The 23,289-nt window shown below is 49.5% G+C and overlaps 1 protein-coding gene across 4 annotated transcripts in view; it reads left to right on the top strand.

Annotated features, from left to right (window-relative positions):
• Positions 1–23,289, top strand: part of CBFA2T2 (CBFA2/RUNX1 partner transcriptional co-repressor 2) — a 62,587-nt gene that overhangs the window by 32,119 nt on the left and 7,179 nt on the right. For all 4 annotated transcript variants that reach the window (XM_030963182.1, XM_030963183.1, XM_030963185.1 and 1 more), the window contains 7 exons: positions 12,676–12,819; positions 15,924–16,165; positions 17,719–17,808; positions 18,519–18,700; positions 19,321–19,574; positions 20,240–20,325; positions 22,454–22,649. In XM_030963182.1, coding sequence (XP_030819042.1) covers positions 12,676–12,819; positions 15,924–16,165; positions 17,719–17,808; positions 18,519–18,700; positions 19,321–19,574; positions 20,240–20,325; positions 22,454–22,649 — 1,194 coding nt within the window. The remainder of the gene's footprint in view (positions 1–12,675; positions 12,820–15,923; positions 16,166–17,718; positions 17,809–18,518; positions 18,701–19,320; positions 19,575–20,239; positions 20,326–22,453; positions 22,650–23,289) is intronic.

Here is a 23,289-nt window from a genome sequence, read left to right on the forward strand (position 1 = left end):
AATTTATAGGCACAGTGTCACAGGCTTTGCTGTGACCAAGGAAGGAAAGTGACAGTTTAGAACAAACTTGGGGGTTTGCTGGCTTGTTTTGTGCCCTGGTCTCACAATTTTGAGCTTTTTGGGTTTTTGTCTTTCTCCTGTGCTCCAGTTGATGGGGAGCAGGTGAATGAAGGTTACTGCTAACTACCTGAGGACAGCCCTAAGAGTGATGAATTAGAAAGTCTTGTCTGTGCTGTGTGGCTGTGTGATGGGTTGAAAGTGAGTGCAGCAGCAGCTGAGCCAGCCTTCCCTCTGCAGTCCCTGCGCATCACTGAATCTCCAGAGGTTATCCATGGAAATTCTCCACCTCTGCTGCCCATGAGAGGGAGGGGAAGGAGGCACACAGAAACAGGCACTGCTGTACCTCCATCTCTGCTGGGATCATTCCCTGAACAGACCAAGAAGTTGTGGATCCCCCATCCCTGGCAGTGTTCATGTTCCACTTGGACAGGGCTTGGAGTGACCTGGTCTGGTGGAAGATGTTCAGGGGTTTGGAACAGAGTGATCGTCAAGGTCCCTTCCAACCCAAACCATTCCATGATTCTAAACACTGAACTTTGAGGGTTCTTCTGTCCATCCTGATTTCTCTGTGACTCTGCAGGAGATGCTGGTTCATGGGGCTCCTGGTGTGTAAGGACCCATCTACACCATCAGACCTGCACACCCCTCCAAAACACACCCTGAGTGTGTTCCTCCTGTGCTTCCAGCTCTGGGGAATGGTGGAAATTTCCCACAGGCTGCTCAGGCTTGGGGCACAGAGGAAGAGCCATTTGTGTAGTGGTATGAGCAGTGTTTTTTAGAGGCAGAATTGTCATCTTGGCAGGGCTCCTGTGTGTGCCAGTGATGGCAGGGACTATTAGCTGGGCAGCACTGAACGCACTTAGCGCCCAAGTGAATGAAGTGAGCTCTGCACAGAGCCAGGGAGCTGGGGACTCATTAGTGAGGCTTGGCTACCCCAGCAGTATCAGCAGGGCACTCAGAGAGGGTGTTGGTGTGGGCAGCAGTGCCAGGGCTGCCTGGGAAAGCCAGCCTGGCTGTGGGACAAGGGACACTCCTGGTCACACAAGCTCAGGGTGGGTCATCCCAGAGCACGTGGCACAGGGTTGTGTCCAGACAGTTCTGGAACACCTCCAGTGAGGGAGATATTTGCCCTCCCTGGGCAATCCCACACAGTAAAGAAGTTTTTCATGTTCAGGTGTGACTTCCTGGGCATCAGTTCCTGCCTATTCCTCTTGTCCCCACAGAGCAGAGTCTGTCCCTGCTGTGACCCTTCCCTGCAGACGCTGACAGAGGGATGGAGTCCCCTCTGGCACTTGTAAATAGTGAGGATGGAAGAGATTTCTCAAATCTTTCCCAAGTTCCTCCTTGATTTCTTGGACAACTTGCCCAGTTTTGGATAAATTCTGGTGGAGCTTTAGCCCTGGGCTGGCTGGCAGTGATGAGCTCCTGCTCTTCAGCCTCCATCTGGAGAAGGGAGACTCTGTGTTAGAGTCTGCTTTATATTTGGAAATGCTATGACTTCAGGGACCCAAGGGGGATGTTTTTCTGCATCCTTCCTTGATTGCTTCATTTTGGGTTTGTGGTAGAACTTGGTTAGTGGTTTGTTTTGCACTGGATTTGGTTTCTGTTTTGTTTTTTGCTGAAATTACCATTGTTTTCATCTAAACTGGCCCATCTGACTATGAGTTTCTGGATTGCTTCCTTCTCCAGATGGTCAGGATTTGTACCTGGTCTGTGCTTAACAAACAGGTTTGTTGTTAGTTTGGGGTTTTTTTTTCCTAGTTTAATATAGACTTCTGTAATAGCTTTGGGTGTCCTTGGTATTATTTGTGTCTTTCTGTGGTCACGTTGGTTGTTATGGATTAAATGTGGTTTTCTGCCTTGACATCTCACTTCTGAAAGAAGTGGCCTTGCTTTTTTTTTTTAATTGTTGTTATTTACAGTTATTGCTAGTGGTGCTTGAGCTGCTAGCATTGCTGCTTTGTGTCTGCCTGGTATGCAGAGACTTTTTATATCCCAGTTTGTGCTTTACTCATTTGGAGTATTCTCTACTCACCGGATACCCCTGCTCCTAAACCCCAGAGCTGCTGTTCCTGTTCTCCTTAGGCCAGATCTCTGTGCTCAGTGATATCCATGATGCTCTAAGAAACCCAGATTTGCTCAGTACTGGTTTTTTCTGAGGTCAGTGCTGGTTTTAAGGTTCATTTATAGTGTTGGGCACCATACCATCAAGCAGCAGCATTTGGAAGATGGAGGACAGCAAGAGGGATGTCTTCTTAAATGGTTTTAAAGCTTGACTTTAAGCTCCTCCTGCATGTCTTTAGTAATCCAGTTTAAAGCTCCCAAATATTCAGCCACTGGATGATTTTAAGGTGGGTTTGATTTCATCTTTTCTTTTGAAAGATTTAATGATTTTGCAGGCTGTTCCCCTTTTTTCCTTGTGTTGCTTGAACTTCCAAGGTGCTCCAGGCTGTCTCTGCCCCGCTGTGCAGATCCCTGGCGTGTGTCACTGTGGGATGGGGACCTGTCCAAGTCATGGACAGTGCCTGTGTTTGTTGTACCCAGAGAGGCAGGAACACTGTGATCTCAGGGATCCTGGGGAAAGGACATGTTGGCACAGACAAGGCTGTCTCTCTTGAGGGATTTCTGGGTTCTCTGATGACAAAAAACTGGAGTAAATCTTGCTGCCCTCATAACAATCTGTGGGAGCTTTTGCACAGACCATGCGCATCCCTGTAGGAACTTGTCTTGCATGGGACCAAACTTATTCCCAGCAGCTAACTGGGAGCAGAGGCACAGAGGTGGGCAGGATTTGCAGTGCCAGGAGCTGTGGGATCTGAGCTCACCTGGCACTGTGATAAGTGGTATCACATCATCACTCAGCTGCTTGGGGTTAAAAATGCACCAGGCAGTGCAGTGGCCTCTGCTCAATGGCATGCTTTTCTCAGAGGAAATTCCCCAAATTATTATCCTTGGGGAGGCAGGGATTCATCCTGCAGTGAGCACAGTGGGACTGTGGTGGGAAGCCTTCAGCAAAGGGGCTCACTGTGCTGACCCAGAAACAGCATCCTTCTCAGCACCTCCTCGGTCTCTTATGGCTAGAAAATGTCCTCCTTTTCCACAGCTTTTCCTACTGAAACTGAGAGCAGGGACATAAAACACCAGGCAGTGAAAAAGGAGGCTCTCTCACCTGGTGACCATCACTTTTGGGATGAACCAGGCTCACAGTGCAGAAGCTGCAGGATTCCTTGGGCGGGGGGATTGTCCTGGGGAAGCCATGGGAATGCCAGACCTGCAGTGCTCCCTGGATTTCCTGGAGCAGCTGAGCAGGGAGCAGGGCAGTGCTGCAGGCTGGGAGCTGTGGCCTCACTGCACTGGTGGCCATCAGCTCCTGCTGGGCTCTGCTCTGTGCACATTGCCCTCTCCTCAGCTCTTCTGGTAAAGTCACGCAGTGAGGAGGCTCAGGGTCCTAAATGGAGTTTGTGGGGTGGTGGTGGGATGAATTTGTGCCTTAAATCTCTTATGATGGATTTTTCAACCACAAACACTGCTCAGACACCTCTAAGTGCAGCATATGTGTGAGAGGTGCAGGAGAAGCTGCAGAGCAGCCAGAACCCCTAAGAATGCTCCCCTTGGAGGAGAGAACCCTAAAACCCTCCCTGAGCCATTCCTGAGAAGCCCAGCAAGGGCTGCAGTGGTGGTGGCCCCGTGCTGGATCCTCCTTGGGGAGCTGTGGGTTCCCTGTGAGTTCCCTGGGTCACTCCTCAGAGCCTGCTCCAGCAGCTCTGCTGTTCCCAAGCCTGTTTAAATCAGTGGATGCATTCCCATTGACTGTTTGGAGCTGCAGAGAGCCCCTTGGAGCTAATTAGTAATTAGAGGATGCCAATTAACCACGGCTCCCCAGGCTCTGCTGCTTTGCTGGTACTGCTGGGTTGGAGAAGGAGGGAACAAAATGGAGCCCAGTGTGAATGTGTTTCATCTGGAGAGCAGGAGAAGGGTGGAGCTGCTTGTTAAATGGCCAGCAGTCCAAGTTTTAAAAGGATTTATGAGGGCTAGATAAAATCATGTCCTAAAGGCTGTCTCGAAGCCTCTGTTAAGGTGGAAAATGCTTTCTAAACTTAGAGCTTGTTTCACTGTGTTTTCTCTCTTTTGGACCTCCCAAAATTTTACAGGTACAAAAGTTCCAGCTTTATTTACTCCATGGTGTTTAGCCTAGGCAGAATGAAAAACAGATTTGCACTCTCAAAATTACAGTGCTCAGTTGTTCTTGTGTATAACCTGTGGATTATAGGCCTGCCTACCTTTGGAAATGTGGTCCCTAAACTGTAACAGAATTTAAGGAATGCTCCTAAGGGAAACAGGTTTTTACTGCTATTGCCAGGGGAGACTTGGTCATTCAACCATGAGTTTCCCACTTGTTGAATCACTTCTTACTCTCTCTGGTGTAAACCTGGTGTTCACTGGACCCCAGAGGGGCGAACCCATGGCCTTGATGCTCTGGGCAGGGAGCAATTTCAGACCTTTTAGGAGTGTAACCCCTTAAAGCCAACTTTAAAATTAATTTTTCTATCTAAAAATAGCTGAGATGGTAAAAGCACTGCTTTTATTTTATTTTTTACAATAAGCAAAACCCAAGCTGTGTTTTGCCCTGACATCTCATTTCCCCACGTGCAGAAGTGCCGCAAAATAACATTAAATACAAACACCCAATCTTTGCTAGCAGGCTGTTGCTCCAAGCCTTTCTCCATGGTATCCCTTCTGTACGTGTTGTGTCTGGGCTCCACCAGCCTCGGGAGCCGTTAATCTTCCTGGTGTTTTCTTCCCTGAGGCAAATGAGACACAGATGTTCCCATCTGGAAACTTTGCTCCCGCCACCGTTGTTCTGCTCAGAGTCGGAGGCTTTGGAGAGCAGCGCAGCAAGCTGAGACTTTTAAGAAGTCATTTTTTGCCATGATTGTGATAATTGCCCGTTTGATATCTGTAACAGCTTTCATTTTTCATTCCCAGTGCTTTAGCCCAAGGAGTAAATAGTGCGGAGGAGGAAATATTGCTTAATGCTGTTATGGGAGTGGGTGATTTAAAAAAAAAAAAAAAGTCTTGATTCTGTGATGTTAAATGGAACAAGGAATTAATGAAAAATTACCAAAATACTTAGCAGTATCTAAGCAAATGAATTAATGAGCAGCTCTGGCTTTGCTGAACGAGTGCCCTGTCCCAGGTTATAACCCAGCCAAAGGGGTGGTTTGGGGAGGCTGCATCACTCCCCTCAATCCCCAAAGTGCTTCCTATCCTAAAACTGCAATGCAGGCCTTGGTTTCCAGGAATGTTTTCTCCTGGGCTGTATTCCAGGAGTGTATGCCTCCCTCTGGGGTGGCTGTCTCTGATGAGGGCAGAGCAATCAGCTGGTGAGGATGAGGAGGGTTCCATGCCCCAGGGCACCTTGGGCTCCCTGGCAGAGCTCACAGCATCCCTTTGAGACAGTGATGAGCAAAAGCTGCTGCCAGGGACATCAAGGGATGAACTTGGGTCCGCAGAATTTACTTGTAGGGGTGCTAGTGGTGTGGGAAGGGAATGGCTGTGGTGGTGGCTAGAGCAGCTACAGCTCCTGGGTGGAAATGGCTCTCAGAGTGACTATTCCCTGCCTCCTTCTTGAAAAGAGAGCCGCAGAGTGGGGATTACCACAGCAGGGTGGTTTGTGTTCTTCTAGAAGCGAGATGAGTTTGGGGGCTTGATGTCCAACAGCTGGTGGGGAGTGTTGGGTGTGATAGTTTGTGGGGTGAATCCCACATCCAGGGTCTGGTCCTGGCCTGAGTGTGTGGCCCCAGAGGAAGGCTCTGGAGGCAGGAGTGCCCTGCGGGCAGGTTTGTGCTGCTGAGTCTGACATGGCCATGGCACAGGCAGAGCTGGAGCTGCCGCCGCCTTGTCTGCCTGGGAACTGCCCCAAATCCAACCTGTGCTACTGCTGAGTTCCTAGAGCCAGGCACATTAATAGGATTTTATAAAAATCACTGAAGGGCAAGACGGATAAAGATCTGCAGTCTGCCTTCAGGAATAAATTATTAATCTTATTTCCCTTATTAACTGCTTTCTGGACTGCTTGTGAACGATAACATACTTTGCTCTTTCAAGTTCTTCTATCTGAGTTTCACATTGAATTGAGATTTAAAGTGAAACAGCTGTGTGTGGGAGAGGACTAGATGGCAATGGAGATACACGCGTTTATTTTTGATTTATAAAATGCCTCTCCCAGGCTCAGCAGCTCCCTCCTGTGTGATGCAAGGCTCTCCTGAGAGGTGCCTAGCCCTCTCCACTCCCACAGCATCTTACAGCTCAGGAGCTGGGATGTGCTATAAACTCGAGCTAAACGCGGTAAAAATAGGCTGATCACATGGAGTGGAGAAATATCTGTACAGGGGCATGAGTTACCCACTGCCACTGGTGCTGGAGCAGCATCTTGGCCAATTCCATGGCATGGAGGGAGGAGGATGGACAGGGACCTCCTGTGACCAGCCCTTGCTGGTGACCTGGTTATGCCACACGCTCATGTCCCCCAGTGCTGGTTGTAAATCACCTTTTGTTGACTCAAGCAAAGAAAGACCTCTAGAAACCACCCCACAAGCAAACAAATGTCAATATTTGTAGAGAGAAGTCATCCTGACTACAGACCTCCCAGTGTCTCACTCTCCTCCAAATTGGGACAGACCCAACCATCCTTTTTTTCTGAAAGCTGCTGTGTTGGCTGCCTTGTTCCTGATGCTTATCTCCCCTCTCCATCGCTTTTTGATGCAGCAATGCTGCAAAAAGATAAAATATTACTTCTCCCTTGACGATGTGATTGGAGTTTGAGCTTGGGGAAAGCTGTCTGGAAGCAGGTGAGGGAGGGAATTGCGGTGGAGAAGCAGTAAATGGCATCTTCTGGAAGCCTGAGTAATGATGCTCTTGCTTTGCATGTAGATCACCTCTCATCTGCATGCCTTGGAGAACTGCAAAGGTGCTCTACAGATGGCTTAGAGCCATCAAGGGGAGGGAAAGGCAACCTTGGAGCGGAGGAAAGATGTTAATAAAATTTAAATGTAATTCTTCCCATTTCTCAGTTCCTAAATGTGAAAAATATTAGCTTGGTGGAGACTGAAAACAGATGGTGAGCAGTTGGAGCAGATAAGCATGTTATTCAAAATAAACATTCGCCAAAGCTGGGGAGGTGGCGAACCATATTTCATTTCACCCTATTTACATTATCAGGTCAGGTTACACTGATGCTGCCTCTCGTCTGCATTCAGATGATCAACAGGGACCCTGTGACGAGCCAACTGCAGCACATCCTCCTCACTGGGGACGTCAGGGCTGGGCTGGGGCATTCCCTGCTCTGCCCTCCTGCATGAGACATGGAGCTACTTGCAGAGTTATAGAACAGTTTGGGTCAGAGGGGGCTGTTAAAGGTCTGTCCCTCCCTCTTTTCCCTCTTTCCAGTGGCCTCTCTATCCATTTAGCCAAGTTTGGCATTGCTCTACCTAAATCCATATAAACAGTGGGGGAAGAAGTTCCCAGGACTGTTTGTAGGAAGGCCTCATTTTGCTGACTTGTAGGTGGTCTATACTTCATGCCAAGTGCTCACCTGAGGTGGCAGGGCCACAGGAAAGAGAGGTGTGGCTGATCTCCCTTGCTTTGAGGGATGTTTTGGGGTGGGCTGGGTCCCCTCTGGGGTGTCTGTTTGTCCACTGGCTCTGGAATAAGCTCAGACCTGGCTCGTGGGTGACCAAAGAATTTCTCCTGGTGGACTTGACCTTGGCTGTTGTTACTGGGACAGTTCTCCGGTCCCTTGCTCTCAAGAGGCGGGTATGAATTTGGGGGTTTTAACTTTTTGGGGTGGGAGAGGCTTTTTAGGTTATGAATATGTTCTGCCTGTTCCAGATGAAAGTTGAAAACATCTGCTTTGATTAAACTTCTTCTTTCTGTCTGAAATCATGACATGCTTTTCCTCCTGAGACTGAACCACTGGGCTAGCCCTTTTACACAGCCTTTTACTCAAAATACACCTTTGTTAATTTACAGGTTTGCAATATAACCACTTAGTGGTAAAAGTTTTGTTGACAAGTTCTGATGTTGAGCCTGTTCTCTGTCCTGCAAGCTGCCAAAGGGAAAAGCAAACCCTTACCTGGGCATAGCTGCTGGTGTTGCAGGGCTGTCTCATGCTTAATGTAGTTTTCTCTTGTTTCTTCCAAGATATTTCATGGTTTGACTTTTACAGAAAGCTGGAGAGCTCAAGTCTGGCACATGGGTTGGTGAGACACAGTTCTGACTCTTTGCAGCTTATTTACAAATGACAGTTCCAAAATCACTCCACAGTTCATCCTTCCTCCTTAACTCTTGTGCCATGGAACCAAGGGGAATCCTACCTGTGCATCAGGAATGGCTTGAAGATACCACTCAGGGAGGTGACTGGATTAAATTGTGCCCATGCAGACACTGCAGTGTAAATTCAGATAAAGCATCCCTGTTTTCTGCTCTGTTGCAGTGGCTCTTCCTCTCTTCCCTTGGTCTCAGCAAATCCACGGCTCTGCCAGGGAATCTAGATCAAGGCTTTCTCTTGAGCAGAGTGGAGCACCTCCTGATACTGCCCTAATTATATTTTGAACTTTGGGAAGAGGATGAGGAGGAGACCATTTGTGTTTGTCTGCCTCACTGTCACTCTTCTCCAGTTCCTAATCTTGCTTTTTTGGGGAAGGTAACATCCAGTTCTCCTCATGCACTGTTTTTGCTTCTTTTTCATCACTTAGTTTATTCTCTAATTGCCAAAGGAATTTAGGGATTAATTTACATTCCAGTGTAATTAAGATACTCCCTAACTTGTTGCTGTTTTCTTTCTTCTGCCTTTTCCCTTTTCTCAAGCCCCCAGGCATGAAGAGATTAATAAAGCAATTTCTTTTTACAGTTTATAGTGCTAGTAAATTATGAGGTTACCTGTCACAGCAACACTTTTTGTACTAAACACCATAGGTGGGAAAACTTCTTTAAAGAAAATAAATAGGATGAGATCTGTCTGGAGCTGATGTTGAAACTGCCCCTCTGAAATGTGCTGGGAGAGCTGGGAATGCAGGAGTGGGACCTCTCTGAGCATCACTTGAGACCCCAGATACTTTCTTGGCCTCTTCTCCCATTGTCTCACTTAGCTCTTTCTCCTTTCCAGAAAGAAAAATCATCAGCTGCACTTAATCCTGACATATGTTCCTTTTTAATTTGTTACGCCAGGATGGCGACTGGAACAGCGAAGGAAATCTGGTGCACACCAACAGCCAGAGCAAAGCCAGATGAACCCAGGCCTTGCAGCTTCTCAGGGAGGGAGGGCTCCAGGTGTACTCACAGCTCTGGGGCTTTCTGCTCTCTTGCACACCTGGGCTCCTTAAATGGGCCACAGGAATATCTAGGGCAGGAGCACAGGCTGCTCTGTGCTGCAGCTGCCCCTGCCCAGCTGAGAGCTGCAAAATCCACACTGCAAACCCACCACTGCTGGAGGAGATGGAATTCCTGCATGGAGCCAGGACTAAAACAGCACCTCACTGGGTTGTGTTTTCTCTGAGTCCTCCTCCCGTGGGGAATTCCTGTGTGTCTGAGGCTGGGAAGGCAGCTCTCCCACCCAGTGTCCGCACTGTCCCCTGTCCCTGGTCACCTTGGGCACGTCCTGGTGCAGGGCTGAGCATGTGTCACTGCAAACTTTGGGCATTTGGCAGCTTGACAGCCAAAGTGTTGTGCCATAAATATGTCTGGCCTGCTCCTGCAGGCACTGCTTGAGAAGGAACAACAGCATTTGTGTTTCTGATCCAGGTAAGGTTTGGAAGGAGGAGTTTTTGTAGGAAAACAGTGCAATGTTTCCAGTTTGGGCAGGTGTCTCGCTCTGGTGCTCGGAGCATTCAGGCATTGACAACAATTATTCTTGTTAGAGTATCATCCAAAGTCTGTGGTGGCATTTGACTCTTTGGGTGAGTGACACAGCTGAGTGATTTGCACACATTTTGAGGAGCATCTCTGCATCCTCCCTGTGCAGATGGAGGCAGCACTGAAAGCTGCTCTTGGTGAGCCAGTAAATATTTCTGAGTGGTGGAAGTGAAAGAATGGGACCAGGAAGGCAGCCTTTCTCCAGGGAGCTGCTCATGGCTCAGTTTTAGCCCCAGGTCAGCTCAAGGCTGACTCATGCCCTTGGTCACAGCCTGGTTTGCTCAGATGATTCTCATTAAATGGGCATGTTTAGGCTAAAAAAGGAGAGCTTCAGAAAGATGGTTTTTATCTGCATTTATAGATGCCCCAGGTCATTAGCAGGAAGCTTTTAAATTTAACAATCCTGTTTGCTTCTTGTCTGTTAGAGTGGGCTTGGAAAGGAAGGTGTTGGCTTCTTGTGGGCTTCAGTTTTGGTGTCTGACACAGTAGCTGGTTTTATTTTGGGGTTATAAATTCTATGCGAAATTTATCTCCCTCTCTGTAAATTAACCAAATTAGTTCTGCTTTCTTTATGTGCCTTAGGAACATTTTAGGAAGGAATAGGAGAAAACTTAAGGATTTCATGCTCTCCAGAGTATGGCAATATCAGATTGGCCATGTACACCTGGAAAAGGGGGTTTCATGGGAAGAGGGAGAAGAGGAGGAGGCAGGTGGGTGACAGTGGGACCCTGGATGGTCATTGGGCAGCTGACACTGAGTGCTGGAGAGGCACAGTTAGTGCTGGTTTGATTGAATAATTTGGGTCATTTAGCAATGTGTCCCTTCCTTGCCTGAGTGAGGGAGCTCAGACTTTTTGTGATAGAAATACCCGTAACTTTGTGTACAGAATTTCACTGTTTTGCTGCATGTATTTAGAGGGGAAGGAAAGGGGGTTTTACCTGCTCTTGCTGATAAACTCACCTGCTGGAATAGGTGCCTACATGTATAAATGATGTCATGTTCCTACATCAATGCATGGTTATTCATCTGAATATCATATTCATGTGTGGGAATGACAGGGAGGGTCTGCACATCAGGGTTCAATTGTATGGAAACTGGGCCACATGTACAGTAGTTTGCAATATGGGATTCATGTAGTTATTAGAAGTTAAAATTAATAGTAGCTTCCCGTGGCTTCAATATTTCCCCACTTCATGAAAGCAAAGCCTGGAATTTTTTTCCTTTTCTTGAAAGCAGGTTTAGATAAATGAAGACACAAATGTTCTGAGATGTGGGTTTTGTAGCAATTCCAACCCATGTTATTCCACCTGTACTGACAGGGCAGGAAAACATGGATTTGCAGAGTGTATCATCCCTGCTCCCCCTTCCTGCAAACAGCAGAAAGAAATGCTGGGAATAACAAAGTTCATTTGTTACTTCTCTGGCATTTCCCGTGCCTTGCCATAAGGAAAATGAATGAGGCAGCTCGGTGGCAGAGCAGGTGCTGGGGCTGACAGAGCAGATCCCAGGCAGCAGCACAAGGGCTCAGGTGCCAGTTTGTGTTTTCTCTGCTCTCAGAAGCAGCATTTTTGTTGTTGGGAATCAAGAAGTAGCAGGTTTGGGTTGTGTTTCAATGCAGAATTTTGCCACCTATTCAGCGCTCGATGGGAATGCAGCATTTAATTGTTTGCCCGGGCTCAAAAGCTGAGTTTCTTGCAGCTGACAGAGATTGGTAAGAGCTGTGGATAACAAATTACATGGTAATGGTCCCAAGCCCAGCTTGCACCCCTGGAGAGGTGGAAGTTGGGTTGAGCTCCCTCGCAGCCTGAGCTGGGGTGCAGCTGGAGACCTGGCCGTGTTCCTGGGGGGGACAAGCTGCTCACATCTCGTTAGTGAGTTAATTGAGCAAGGGGAGGGCCAGCTTGAAGAGCAGGGAGTGGGGACCATCATCTCAGAGGGGTGGTTGCTTTGGGCTCATGGACACTGGAGATGCTGGCAGTGCAATACAAAGCACCCCTGGATTGGGACTGGCTCCAATGGGAGCTGCGCTTTGGAGATCCTTAGGCTTTGTCTGCTGTGCTGTCTGCATTTTAAAAACCAAAAATACCCCAAAACACCCCTTAAAAAAAAAGCATCCCCCTATTACATTAGGATGTTTCTTCCTTTTTCTCTTGTGAAGCTGATCCCAGCCAGTGGAGCTGGGAGTGTGGTCACACTGTTCCCCTCAGGACTGCAAAGGAAGCTGCAGTTTGAGCTGGTCATGGATTAGACACCAGAGACTGCACACAGGAGGTGGGCTGTGAGTAGCTGATATCAGCTCATCTCTACAACCCCAGGCCCATTCCAGTCACTTCTGGCCAGCCCAAGTCCAGATTACTGCTTGCATGGCTCCCAAAGGTTGTGATTCCTCTGGAAAGGCTCAGCGAGCAGTGTATCAGAGAGATCTTAAACAGGGGCAAAGCAAATCGACAGAAGCGCTTTGAACAGCATCTTTGGGTGTGAGGGGTGAGGAGATGGAGTCAGGAGACTGGGATGGTGAGCACAGACACCACGGACATGACCCCTGGTGCCTGTCCCCAGCTCGGGGCCCTCCAGAGCAGCGTTGGAGCTTTGCGTGACTTCCCCCAGCTCTTATCTTCGCCCTTGCAACTGTTCCCGGCGTGCTGGGTGGGGAAATGCGTGTCAGGGACTGTCACTAAGCCTTGCCACCTTCTCTTGGTACAGTTGCTGGTGAGAAGAGGGTGCCAGTGATGCCCGGATCGCCCGTGGAAGTGAAGATCCAGTCCAGGTCCTCTCCTCCCAACATGCCGCCGCTGCCCCCCGTCAACGCCGGCGGCCCCCGGCCCGTGTCCTTCACTCCAGCTGCACGTAAGCCCAGTGTTGCTGCTTGTCCTGGGACCTGCTCCAGCCAGCAGGGAAGGCTCTGCTCCTAGAACTCACTGGGATGTCCCAGCCATCAGCCAGGACACGGCTGTGATGCTGCCTGGCTGTGCGGGAGCGGGGACCGGGGCTTTCCTGCAGTTCTGTAGTGCTTGCAGGACATAAAATCCCCCTTTGTAATCCCCCTTTGCCCCCCTGCCTGCTCCTGCCTTGCTCCTGGTGCTGCCTTGAGTCTTTCTCTTTGCAGGTGCAGCCTTGATTTCCACCATAAACTCCTTAAGAAATTGAATCTTTTATCAGGTCAGCTTCAAGTGAGCCAAGAGCTGGGCTTTCCTCTTTATCTTTTGGAGGAGTTAATTCCCACTCTGCTGTATCTCACTTTGCAGGCAGCATTCCTGCAGCTGAGATTAGAAAGTTTTTCATTTTTTTAATTTCCCAGCCTTGAAAATTCCTTGCTGTCCATCCAGATTCTCTTTTTTCCATCTTCTCTTTATAATCTTTCCTATTAAGCCACAGTCAGTCCTGATCCTGCCCAGCTGTAGCACAGCCTTGCACCCACTTCTTCTAGCTGAGTGTTGCTCAGAGGTGACTCTATGGATGGAAAAGACCTTCAGCCTTTTCTTACAGCCTAGAAAGGGTCTTTTTTTTCCTTCTTTAGCCAACATTTAAGCCATTTAATGTCTTTTAAAAAGCATTGTTCCGGAGCAAAGCTGCTTTACTTTGTTGGGCATGGAGTTATCTGACCCCCACACATGGCATGTACATATTTTCCATGCTCTCCTCACCCCTTTTCCCTGCACAGAGTGTTCCCTAGCTGGTTCTGTGTTGCTGTGCTGTCCATGACAGTGCCTGGGCTATCTCAGAGTTCCATGCTGGCACTGGGATTTGGAGATTTCCAGCCCAGCCTCCTGGAGGACACACTGTGATGTGCTGGCAGCAGCGCTAATCACTGGGTTATCCCGCCAGACACATTGTCCCCATCTTTATGTGCTCAGGCGTTTTTAATGGCTCTCCTTTTGCTCAGGCAGGAAAAAGACCATTAGCAAAGTGACAGAAATTAATTTTTCCAATGAGGATGCTTGGCACGCTGTTAAGGGCCAAGAAGCCTGAATCTGCTGATTGCAGATGACTTAATTGCCTCTTTCCAAGACACATGAGAGATGTGACCTATGATGAAGTTCATTCTTGCTTTTTCATTTCTCAGTTGCACCAGAGGGTCTTGGTCACTCAGTGGGGATGTGACCTGCCCTGGCTTGGGCAGGTGATGTGGAGCAGTTGGAACAAAGCTGTGCCTGCCTATGGATCACTAACACAGGGTTGGAGAAGCAGCAAAACCTTTTGACTGTGTAGGACTTAAGGCAGAATTTAAGAGTCGCCTTAGATGATGATTTTGTTCCCAGGAATTTTATCATCCTGGGATAATACATACCATCCATTTATCAAGCCAGCAATCCCACTGGTCTTGGTACTCTGCCTCACTTGCTGCAGCGCTGTGCTCTCACCTGGCAGTCAAGATGCCAGCCCTGCTGTGTGGTGTGTGGTGGAGCAGGTCCTGGTGGTGTGCAGGATCAGATAAGTGCCAGCTGCCCTGCGGTGGTGCCGTTGGCAGAGGGTCAGGAGGGCTGAGCCCAGAAACGCAGAGCGCGGTTACGGGGCCGTGTCTAACGGCATCCCACATCCACCAGCATCCCCTGCTCCCTCCTTGGCAGCCTCTCCCCAGGGTCCCCTGCAGCCCCAGGGGTGTCTCACAGCTCCTCTTTCTCCTGAGGTATAAATAGAGCCCATTGCCTTCCCCAGGCTTTCATCTGAAGGAGTAAGAGGAAGTGAAATAGAGAAGGGGGAAAGCGCCTCAGCTGTGGCTGCCGGAGAGCACAGAGCTGCACAACCTTTGCTGTTTGAGAGGAGCTTCTCTTGGCAGCTTCACCCTGTCTGTAACCCTTTTATAGTGAAATAAAGGCCTTTATGAGTAATTACCAGAAAGGCCTTGCCTTTCACACAGCTCTGGTGTACTCTGTGGAGCTGTACCCGTGAGTACATCCTGACGTCCTTGTTGCTTTGCTGCTTTGGGAGTGGGTGTGAAAAACAGGAGTTTTTCAGGTTGCTTTGCTCCATAACAAAAGGCATGAGCTCACATTGCCTTTGTACCTCCATCCTCTCAGTGCTGGCCTTCACCTTCATCTCATCATCTGTCTGTGAGGGCTGTCACCCCTTGGTTGGCAAGAACCACCTTTGTTGGTCTCTGTAGCCTTATCTTTCCTTGCATCTTAACTGACTCTGGTTAAGTTTCCCTCCTGTGCTCACCACGAAGGTCCAGGTGTGTGGAGCCTTTCCAGCCTCCAACCCTGGCATGCCCCAGAGTGGTTTAACTGTTCAAGTACCTCCTGTCTTCTCTGAAAAACCCCTCCCTGAGTTCATCAGGATTTGGTATGATTCTTGTGAAGCTGCAGCAGAAATTTTGGCATCTTTTCTCACAAGTTTCTGCTCCTCCCACAGGCAAGGGGCAACTCTGCCAGGTGGTTTCAGGGCTTCTCTGAACACCATCACTTGAAGTGTTTTTTATACCTTGTGGCCCCCTTGTCAGCACTTAAATCATAAGGGATTCAGGGCTGGGTTTTTAAGGATAAGCCCTGTGGATCAGCTATGACTCTATTTCCAATGATGTATTTTCACTCTGAAATTCTGGGTTTATACCAAGCTGGGGCCCCAGTGCACAGCTGCTCATCAGACAGGGCTCGACATTGCACAACCACAGCATGGGGATGTCAACAATTTATCCTAATCCCTTGCCGAGTTCCCAAACTTCCAGCCCTTCAGTCTGTTTCAACATGCTCACCACTTAGAGGAGGCAAAATTGCAGATGTGACCAGGTTGGAAAAAAACAACTGTGTTTGTGAAACTCCCTGTAAATCCCCAGGGAGGGATGACAGGCCCAGAGCAGGCTCTGCCAGCCCTCCTTGGGTGAGGTGGAGCCACCTGAGCTGCCCCTCAGCAGCAGCAGCAGCCTCCTGGCTGGAGGATGGATCCACTTCAGCACCAGGGCACAGGGATGTGCCCACCTGGTGCTCAGCATGGCTTCTATCTCCCCTTTGCAGTGCCCAACGGAATCAACCATTCCCCCCCCACACTGAACGGGGCCCCATCCCCACCCCAGAGGTTCAGCAACGGCCCTTCCTCATCCTCCTCCTCCTCACTGACCAACCAGCAGCTCCCAGCCACGTGTGGAGCCCGGCAGCTGAGCAAGCTGAAGCGTTTCCTCACCACCCTGCAGCAGTTTGGGAATGACATCTCACCGGAGATCGGGGAGAAGGTCCGGACCCTCGTCCTGGCACTCGTGGTGAGTCCTGCACCATCCCAGGCTGCCTGGCTTCTCCCAGGTCCTGGCACACAGTGTTTGTTTGCATCTTTGCTGAGCCAGACTCTTATGTTTGTGGTTCCTGAGAAAATGAATGATTTATTTTATCTGTGCTGTGTTTCAAAAAGCTGTTGGTCCAGTGGCTTAGGCACGAGATTGTGTGCAGCTAAACTTAAGGAAAGCTGGAAGGAATTGAACAAAGCCTTTCTGTAAATCATGGAATCACAGATTGGTTTGATTTGGGACCTTAAAGATCATCTCATTCCTAACCCCTGCCATGAGGACACCCCTTCAAACCCACATGAACAGGTCTTGCTGCAGAATTGTATCCAGTGTTTGCATTTATACAGAATAACTGGGAGAAATGCTGTCCAGTGCATTAGACATGATACTGCACATGCTTTACAGAGGCATGGAGTGACAGGACAAGAGGGAATGGCTTTAAACTGAAAAAGAGGAGGTTTGGATTACGTATTAGGAAGAAATTCTTCCCTGTGACGGTGATGAGGCTCTGGTATAGAGTGCCCAGAGCAGCTGTGGCTGCCCCTGGATCCCTGGAAGTGCCCAAGGCCAGGCTGGACAGGGCTTGGAGCAGCCTGGGACAGTGGGAGGTGTCCCTGCCATGGCAGGGGTGGAATGAGATGGCCTTTAAGGATGTTTTCAAACCCAACCCATTCTGTGACCTTGGACTGAAGCCCTGTAGCCCTGGGCAGCTGTGGTCCCGTGGGGCTCCTGCACTGATCTCTGCTTTTTGGCACATTGTTTTGAGGCTCAGCAGGCTCTGAAGGGAGCTAGACTGCAGCAGCCTGGAGCATTTCTGCTTCCAAGGCAAACCTGAGTCTGTCCGTGTCCTCTGGGTCACTCCCAGGGCTTAAGCACTGGATGTAAAATGCTGCTGGCTGCATTTATATAGCATATTTAATTCCATGGATGTAGGATAGTACCTCAGCCTGCCTTTTTGGGGAGGGAAGGAGAAGCTGTCCAGGTCCCTTTGGCTGTTATTCTCACCCCAGATCGTGCTTGTTGCTGCAGGAGTGAATTTTGTATATGCAGATTATCAAATGCTGCTGTCCCAGGGAGGCCTGAGCAGCCCTGGGGGAGGCAGGGCTGGACCAGGAGAGGACCACAGATAACAGAAGGCTGCTGAGACTCCATGGGTAGGTCAGATGAGGAGAACTGAAGGGGAGGAAGGTGTGCAGTTCTGAGCAGCTGGGATCAAAGTCTGACTCTGCACAGCCTGCCCCAGCATGCAGTAGATGCCAGCTGGGTCCTGCTGCCCTGGAGTCAGCCTCTGCCTCCCACTCTGGAGCTGGGGGAGTGCTGAGCCAGGCAGTTCCCACCCCTCTCCTAGTGCAGCATTCCTGCTCCACTGGCCTGAGCCTTGCTGGCTGCATCCAGCAGGATCCAATGCAAACACTGTCAGTCCTGGAGCAGCAGATGCTGTCTCCCTCCCAGTTCTGTTCATTTGGAGCCATTTCCCACATGTCTAAAAATAAGAACAAATTGCCATTTCATTTCTTAATTTCTTTTCTCAGAACTCAACGGTGACAATCGAGGAATTTCACTGCAAGCTGCAAGAGGCGACCAACTTCCCCCTGCGGCCATTTGTGATCCCCTTCCTGAAGGTGACAGGGAGCTGCTGGGGCTTGCTGCCACTCTGTGTGCCTGCCTGTGCCTCTTGGCACTGTGACATTGCTGGGAAAGCTCTCCTTGCAAGCACCACAGCAATTCTGCTGGAGCCCAAGACAGACTGCACAGAGCTGGCCGTGTGGGACTGGCTGACGTTGTGCTGTGTGCCACATATGTCTGCTTGTGTGCTGGAGATAAAGGAGGCAAACCAAGCTCCATGTGGCAGCTTCTGAGCCTGTAATCTTATTTGCAAATGTTCAGATCTAGAATGTTTGAAGTGCTGGCACACGGAGTCTGTCTGGGATAGTTAAATCACAGAATCACAGGGTGGTTTGGCTTGGAAGAGACCTTAAAGCTCATCTCATTCCAGCCCCCTGCCATGAGCAGGGACACCTTAAACTAGACCAGGTTCCTCCAAGCCCTGTCCAACCTTGCCTTGAGCACTTCCAGGGATGGGGATTCCACAACACCTCTGGGTAACTAGATGCTGGAAGCACATAGTGCTTCTTGTAACACTTGGATTTTGGGTCCACCAACATCAGGCTCCTGGGAAAATACAGCTAAATCTGCCAGTGCAGTCACCAGGAGCTGGGGGATCCTGAATGGGGGGGGGTCATGGGTCACAGGTGTTACTGCTCTGAGCTATTAATAAAAGCCAAACCTTTTGGAACAGCTGCTGTAACCCAGCCCTGCGCTTGTTTTCCAGGCCAACCTCCCTCTGCTGCAGCGGGAGCTGCTGCACTGTGCCCGCGCTGCCAAGCAAACGCCCTCCCAGTACCTGGCCCAGCACGAGCACATCCTGCTCAACACCAACACCACATCTCCTGCTGACTCCTCCGAGCTGCTCATCGAGGTCAATGGCAATGGCAAGAGGCACAGTCCAGACAGGTGACAAACAGCTTTTGTCACTCTGCTCAGTTGTTGAAGTCGTGACTTTTGTTTTATCTTTGCTGCTGACAAAGCTTTAAGCAGCATTCAGGATCTTATCACTCCCAACAACAGTTCTGGCTGTTCTGAGACTTCAATGACTGCTCCTACTGCACTATGAGTTCAGGCTGGGTTCCTCTTTCAGGCAGGGTGTGTCCCAGAGGGACTTTTGGGTAGCCCTGAAAAGCCTGAGCCAGAGAGCTGAGCAGTTTCCCACCCCCAAGGCAAGGAGCGGAGGCATTGGCAGGGCTGGGAAGGATGCGCTTCATTTTCGCCACGTTTTATTCCAAGATAAAAGTTGTTATGCAATTATGTGGAGCATGCCTCAAATTTATAAAAACTGTGAAATTTTAATTTGGTCATGCTCAGAGAGATGAATCACAACACTCAGGCATCCTGAACCCTTTTCTTTGACGGGGTCACTTTGTGCGTCGCCTCACAAATTGAGCGCATTTGTTTGAGCTCTCTGCATTTACCCCGTGGTAAAATCCGTGCTGCCCAAACCCTGCTGATTCCAAATCTGCATCTTTCTGAGTACATGTATGGGATGCTAAGGAATGCCTGTGCTGGTGTGATTGCAGGAGGGAAGACAGCAGCTTTGAGAGGGAGCCGCTGCCAACAGAGCCTCCGGCCAAGAGGGTTTGCACCATCAGCCCCGCGCCCCGGCACAGCCCTGCTCTCACCATCCCTCTGATGAACCCCAGCGGGCAGTTCCACCCCACCCCACCACCCCTCCAGCACTACACCTTGGAAGATATTGCCACCTCCCACCTCTACAGGGACCCCAGCAAGATGTTGGAGCACAGAGAGATCCGGGACAGGCACGGCGGGCTTGGTGAGAGCCTGGAGGGTTCCTGGTTGAGTTTTGATGTTGGTCTCTGCTTGGCCACTCATACCAAAGATGGTTGATGCTGGGCATGTCCTCACAGCTGAGTCTTTGCAGGGAGTTGAGAGGAAGCAGCTCCCCCTGGGGAGTTGAAAACAGGAAGATTGAAAGTTTGTATTTTCCTGTATGAAGGCTGGAGTCACTGAGGGTGAGGAGGAAGAATTTAGTGTGTGAGTTGAGTGTAGCCAACCCAGCAGGCAGGAGGAGAGGACAAGGAAATAGAGATTAACTTTTCCAAGATCTCCAAAGTAGGAGAGTCAAGATTGACCCCCTGCCCTGTTTCTCCAAGGGATGTGTGGGAGGTGCCTGATGTTTTTCCAACACAACAGCCTGAATCACAGGCTCTGAGCTGCTGTGGGCTTATAACAGGAGAACCAGCTCCACAAGCAGGTCAGAGCTGGAGCCACAAGTGGATTGTAGCACTTCCCAGACAGTGAAGCAGACAGGGATAAAAAAGCACCAGCATTGAATTACCCCTGTAGAGCTGCCACCTGGAGATGTGTTTTAAAATCCCAGCTGTGTGGAGCTGGAAATAGAGCTCTTTATTCTTGCTTTGGGGACACTTCTCTCTCCACTGGCCCATCTGATCCCTCCGTGGCTGTGTGTTGTTGCAGGGTTGAATGGAGGCTACCAGGACGAGCTGGTGGATCACCGCCTGACAGAGAGGGAGTGGGCGGATGAGTGGAAGCATCTCGATCACGTAAGGAACTGCAGGGGCTGTGGGAAGCTCTGTGGGAAGCAGCAACCCAGCATTCCACCTGCTCCAGTTGGTGATTTCCTTGTTGATACCATAGCCAGGCTCTCCTGGTGGCTGGTGGAGGAGCAAGCCACCACAAGCAGGTGGATGGTGGGGAGGGCTGAGAGGAGCTGTAGCGCTTTCCTGGCAGGTTTCCTCTGCCTGTGGTCAGTGGAAACTAAATTTGGTGTGGATGAAGTGTCTAGAGCTGGGGAGCTTCTCCTGCAGAGCATGGCCAGGTGCTGCCATGGCTGGCTCAGCAACCGACCCCAGCTTTATCCCCACTGGGATCTTTTCTGCCCCAGCCCTGGCCAGCAAAGTGCACAGATGCACTAAGTGCATTCAGGATATGGAGTTACAAAATGAGTAAACCTATCATTACTTTAAGACTTTTTTCCCCTGAGGTGCCAGCCTTTTATGGACCAAAAAAAGCACCAACAGCAAGACCTGGTGCTTCTGGCAGATTTTATGCTGAGCTTTTTCCTTCTGAGCAAGGCAGCTCCTCCAGGCACTTCACTGCTGTTTCTGTCAGAGATGGGATTAAAATTCAGCTTTGATCATAAATGCAGAGAGACCTCATGGTTTAAAGCTAATGGGTTTTTTTGAGGGGATGGTGTTGGGGTGGAGCAGAGGCCCTGTAGCTGAATATTTGGAGTTGGACTGTAACTCTGCAGCACTGACACCAGGATCATAACCAAATCCCATAGGAAAGTGGTGGGGTTTCCTCTCCACTTTTAGGAGCATGTCCTGGAGTGTTGAGCTACCTCTTGTGGTGACCCTACCTAGTGCTGTGCCCTTGGGCATGACACCATCCCAAATCCTGGGAAACCACCTCACTCTTGTCTCATCTGCCTGGTATGGTCCCTCCACAGCAAAACCTGTGATGATTGAAATACGATTCTCTTTGAGCCAGGTCTCCTAAGCTCTTGGAGATATATTTCACACCCAAGATAGCTCAGCTACCTTAGAAGGCATAAAATCAGCAGGATGGCTTCTGTGGTAGTGTTGGAAACAAAAAGGTTTTAATAAAAGGCAAAATAACAAAACTCTTTACCGAGAGAAAAACAATCCAGGTGCAAGAGGCCCTCCTGCCCCTGGTAAAACACCTCACAAAAGCAATTAGTTTCTTTGTTCTTTTTCTAGTATTATCTCTTCTATTTCTAGTATTTATCTATATTCTAGTATTATATCTAGTAAATTGCTCAGGCAGGACTTTTTGGCTCCTGTCCAATTCACTATCCTTAAGTTTGAGGTGAAGTTCCCCAGATCTTATGAGATGCCTTGTCACCTCATTGAGGAGAGAAACTTCTGGCCTTATTTCCTTTTTAAGGGCACAAAGGATAGTTTTGTGTCTTGGTTTGGAAAGACAGGAGTCTGCTAAGGAAGGCAGGAGTCTCCCCTGAAATGGAAAATGTAAACCCTCCCCACCCCTCCGAATTGCTATAAATTTTAAATTAAGGGGCACTCAGGCAAAAATATGGGAGCAGGAAATAACAGTTCTTTAATAGGGAAGAAAAAAAAAGGATAAAATAAACAATGCAGTACAGTAGAACAACACTGCCAGAGTCAGAACCCAACCTGACACCCTGTGGGTCAGGGTGCTGGCAGCAGTCCCATTGGAATTGTGGCTCAGCCCTCCTGCAGTGTCAGGGGTGGTTCTGCTGGAGCAAGGGAGTCCTGTAGAGAAGGATGTGTTCTTCCTCTGAAGATCCAGTGGAAGAAGAGGCAGCTGCTGTTCCTCTGGGGAATCCCATGGAGAAAGCCGTGCTGGTGTCCCAGAACCTCTGGATTATATCTGGGTAGCAATGCTTGGCTCCTCCCTCTGGGCTCACATCTCCCAATGGGATGCTGCAGTTCTTATCAGCCATGCAGTGACATTCAATAGCTGTTATCAGCAGGTATCCCCTCCCGAGGGAGGAGTGATTGTGGTCACTCAGAGAGAGAGATAAGGCAAACTGCCCACTTGACAAATTATAATCTGCCATACAGATGGTAATAGAAAACATCTTGCATTGCAATCTGGAACATTATGTCACTCCGTTAACAACAGACACATTCCTATAATGACTGAGACCCTTACCCCTGCCTGCAGGCCCTGAACTGCATCATGGAGATGGTGGAGAAGACGCGGCGCTCCATGGCGGTGCTGCGGCGCTGCCAGGAGGCCGACAGGGAGGAGCTCAACTACTGGAAGAGACGCTGCTCCGAGACGGCCGAGCCGCGCAAGGCGGGCACTGAGCTGCTCAGCCGCCAGCACAGCCCAGCCAGCGCCGACTCCGCGGGCAGCGGTGAGTGGGCACGGCGCGTGGGCAGGGAGGGTGGTCCTGTGTGCCAGTCATAGGGTGGGCTTGGTTGAGCACTGCTGTGGATGGGACAGATGTGTTTGCCCTCGCTCAAAGTGCCTGGGTGACACTTGGCTGTCTCTGGGATGAGCTAGGTGGCCTCTGGGACACCTGGAGCCACACAAGCCATGTGTCCCTCTGATGACACAGGGCTCTGCAGGATGAAGCTTCTCCCTTGATGAGAGTCCATGGCAGGGTGGGACCCACAGGTGTGGCATTCACATTCTCTGGAAAAATCCCTTTGTGCCCAGGATTTTTCTCCTGGGAAGCTGAGAAGCCTCAGAGAATAGGAAAACAATTCTTATCTCATTTGCTTCTCCTGTGTTGTGCTCGGCTAGAACACATTTGGAGATTGTTTACCCAAGGTGATTGCTTGATTGGACTCGTGTGAGTTGTTTTCACTCTTTGGCCAATCAGGGCCAAGCTGTGTCAGGACTCTGGAGAGAGTCACCAGTTTTCATTATTATCTTTTTAGCATTCAGTAAGTATCCTTTCTGTATTCTTTAGTATAGTATGGTATTCTTTAATATAGTATAGTATCATAAAGTAATAAATGAGCCTTCTGAGAACATGGAGTCAGATTCAT

This window comes from Camarhynchus parvulus, chromosome 20 (assembly GCF_901933205.1).
Source record: "Camarhynchus parvulus chromosome 20, STF_HiC, whole genome shotgun sequence".
Lineage (NCBI taxonomy): Eukaryota > Metazoa > Chordata > Aves > Passeriformes > Thraupidae > Camarhynchus > Camarhynchus parvulus.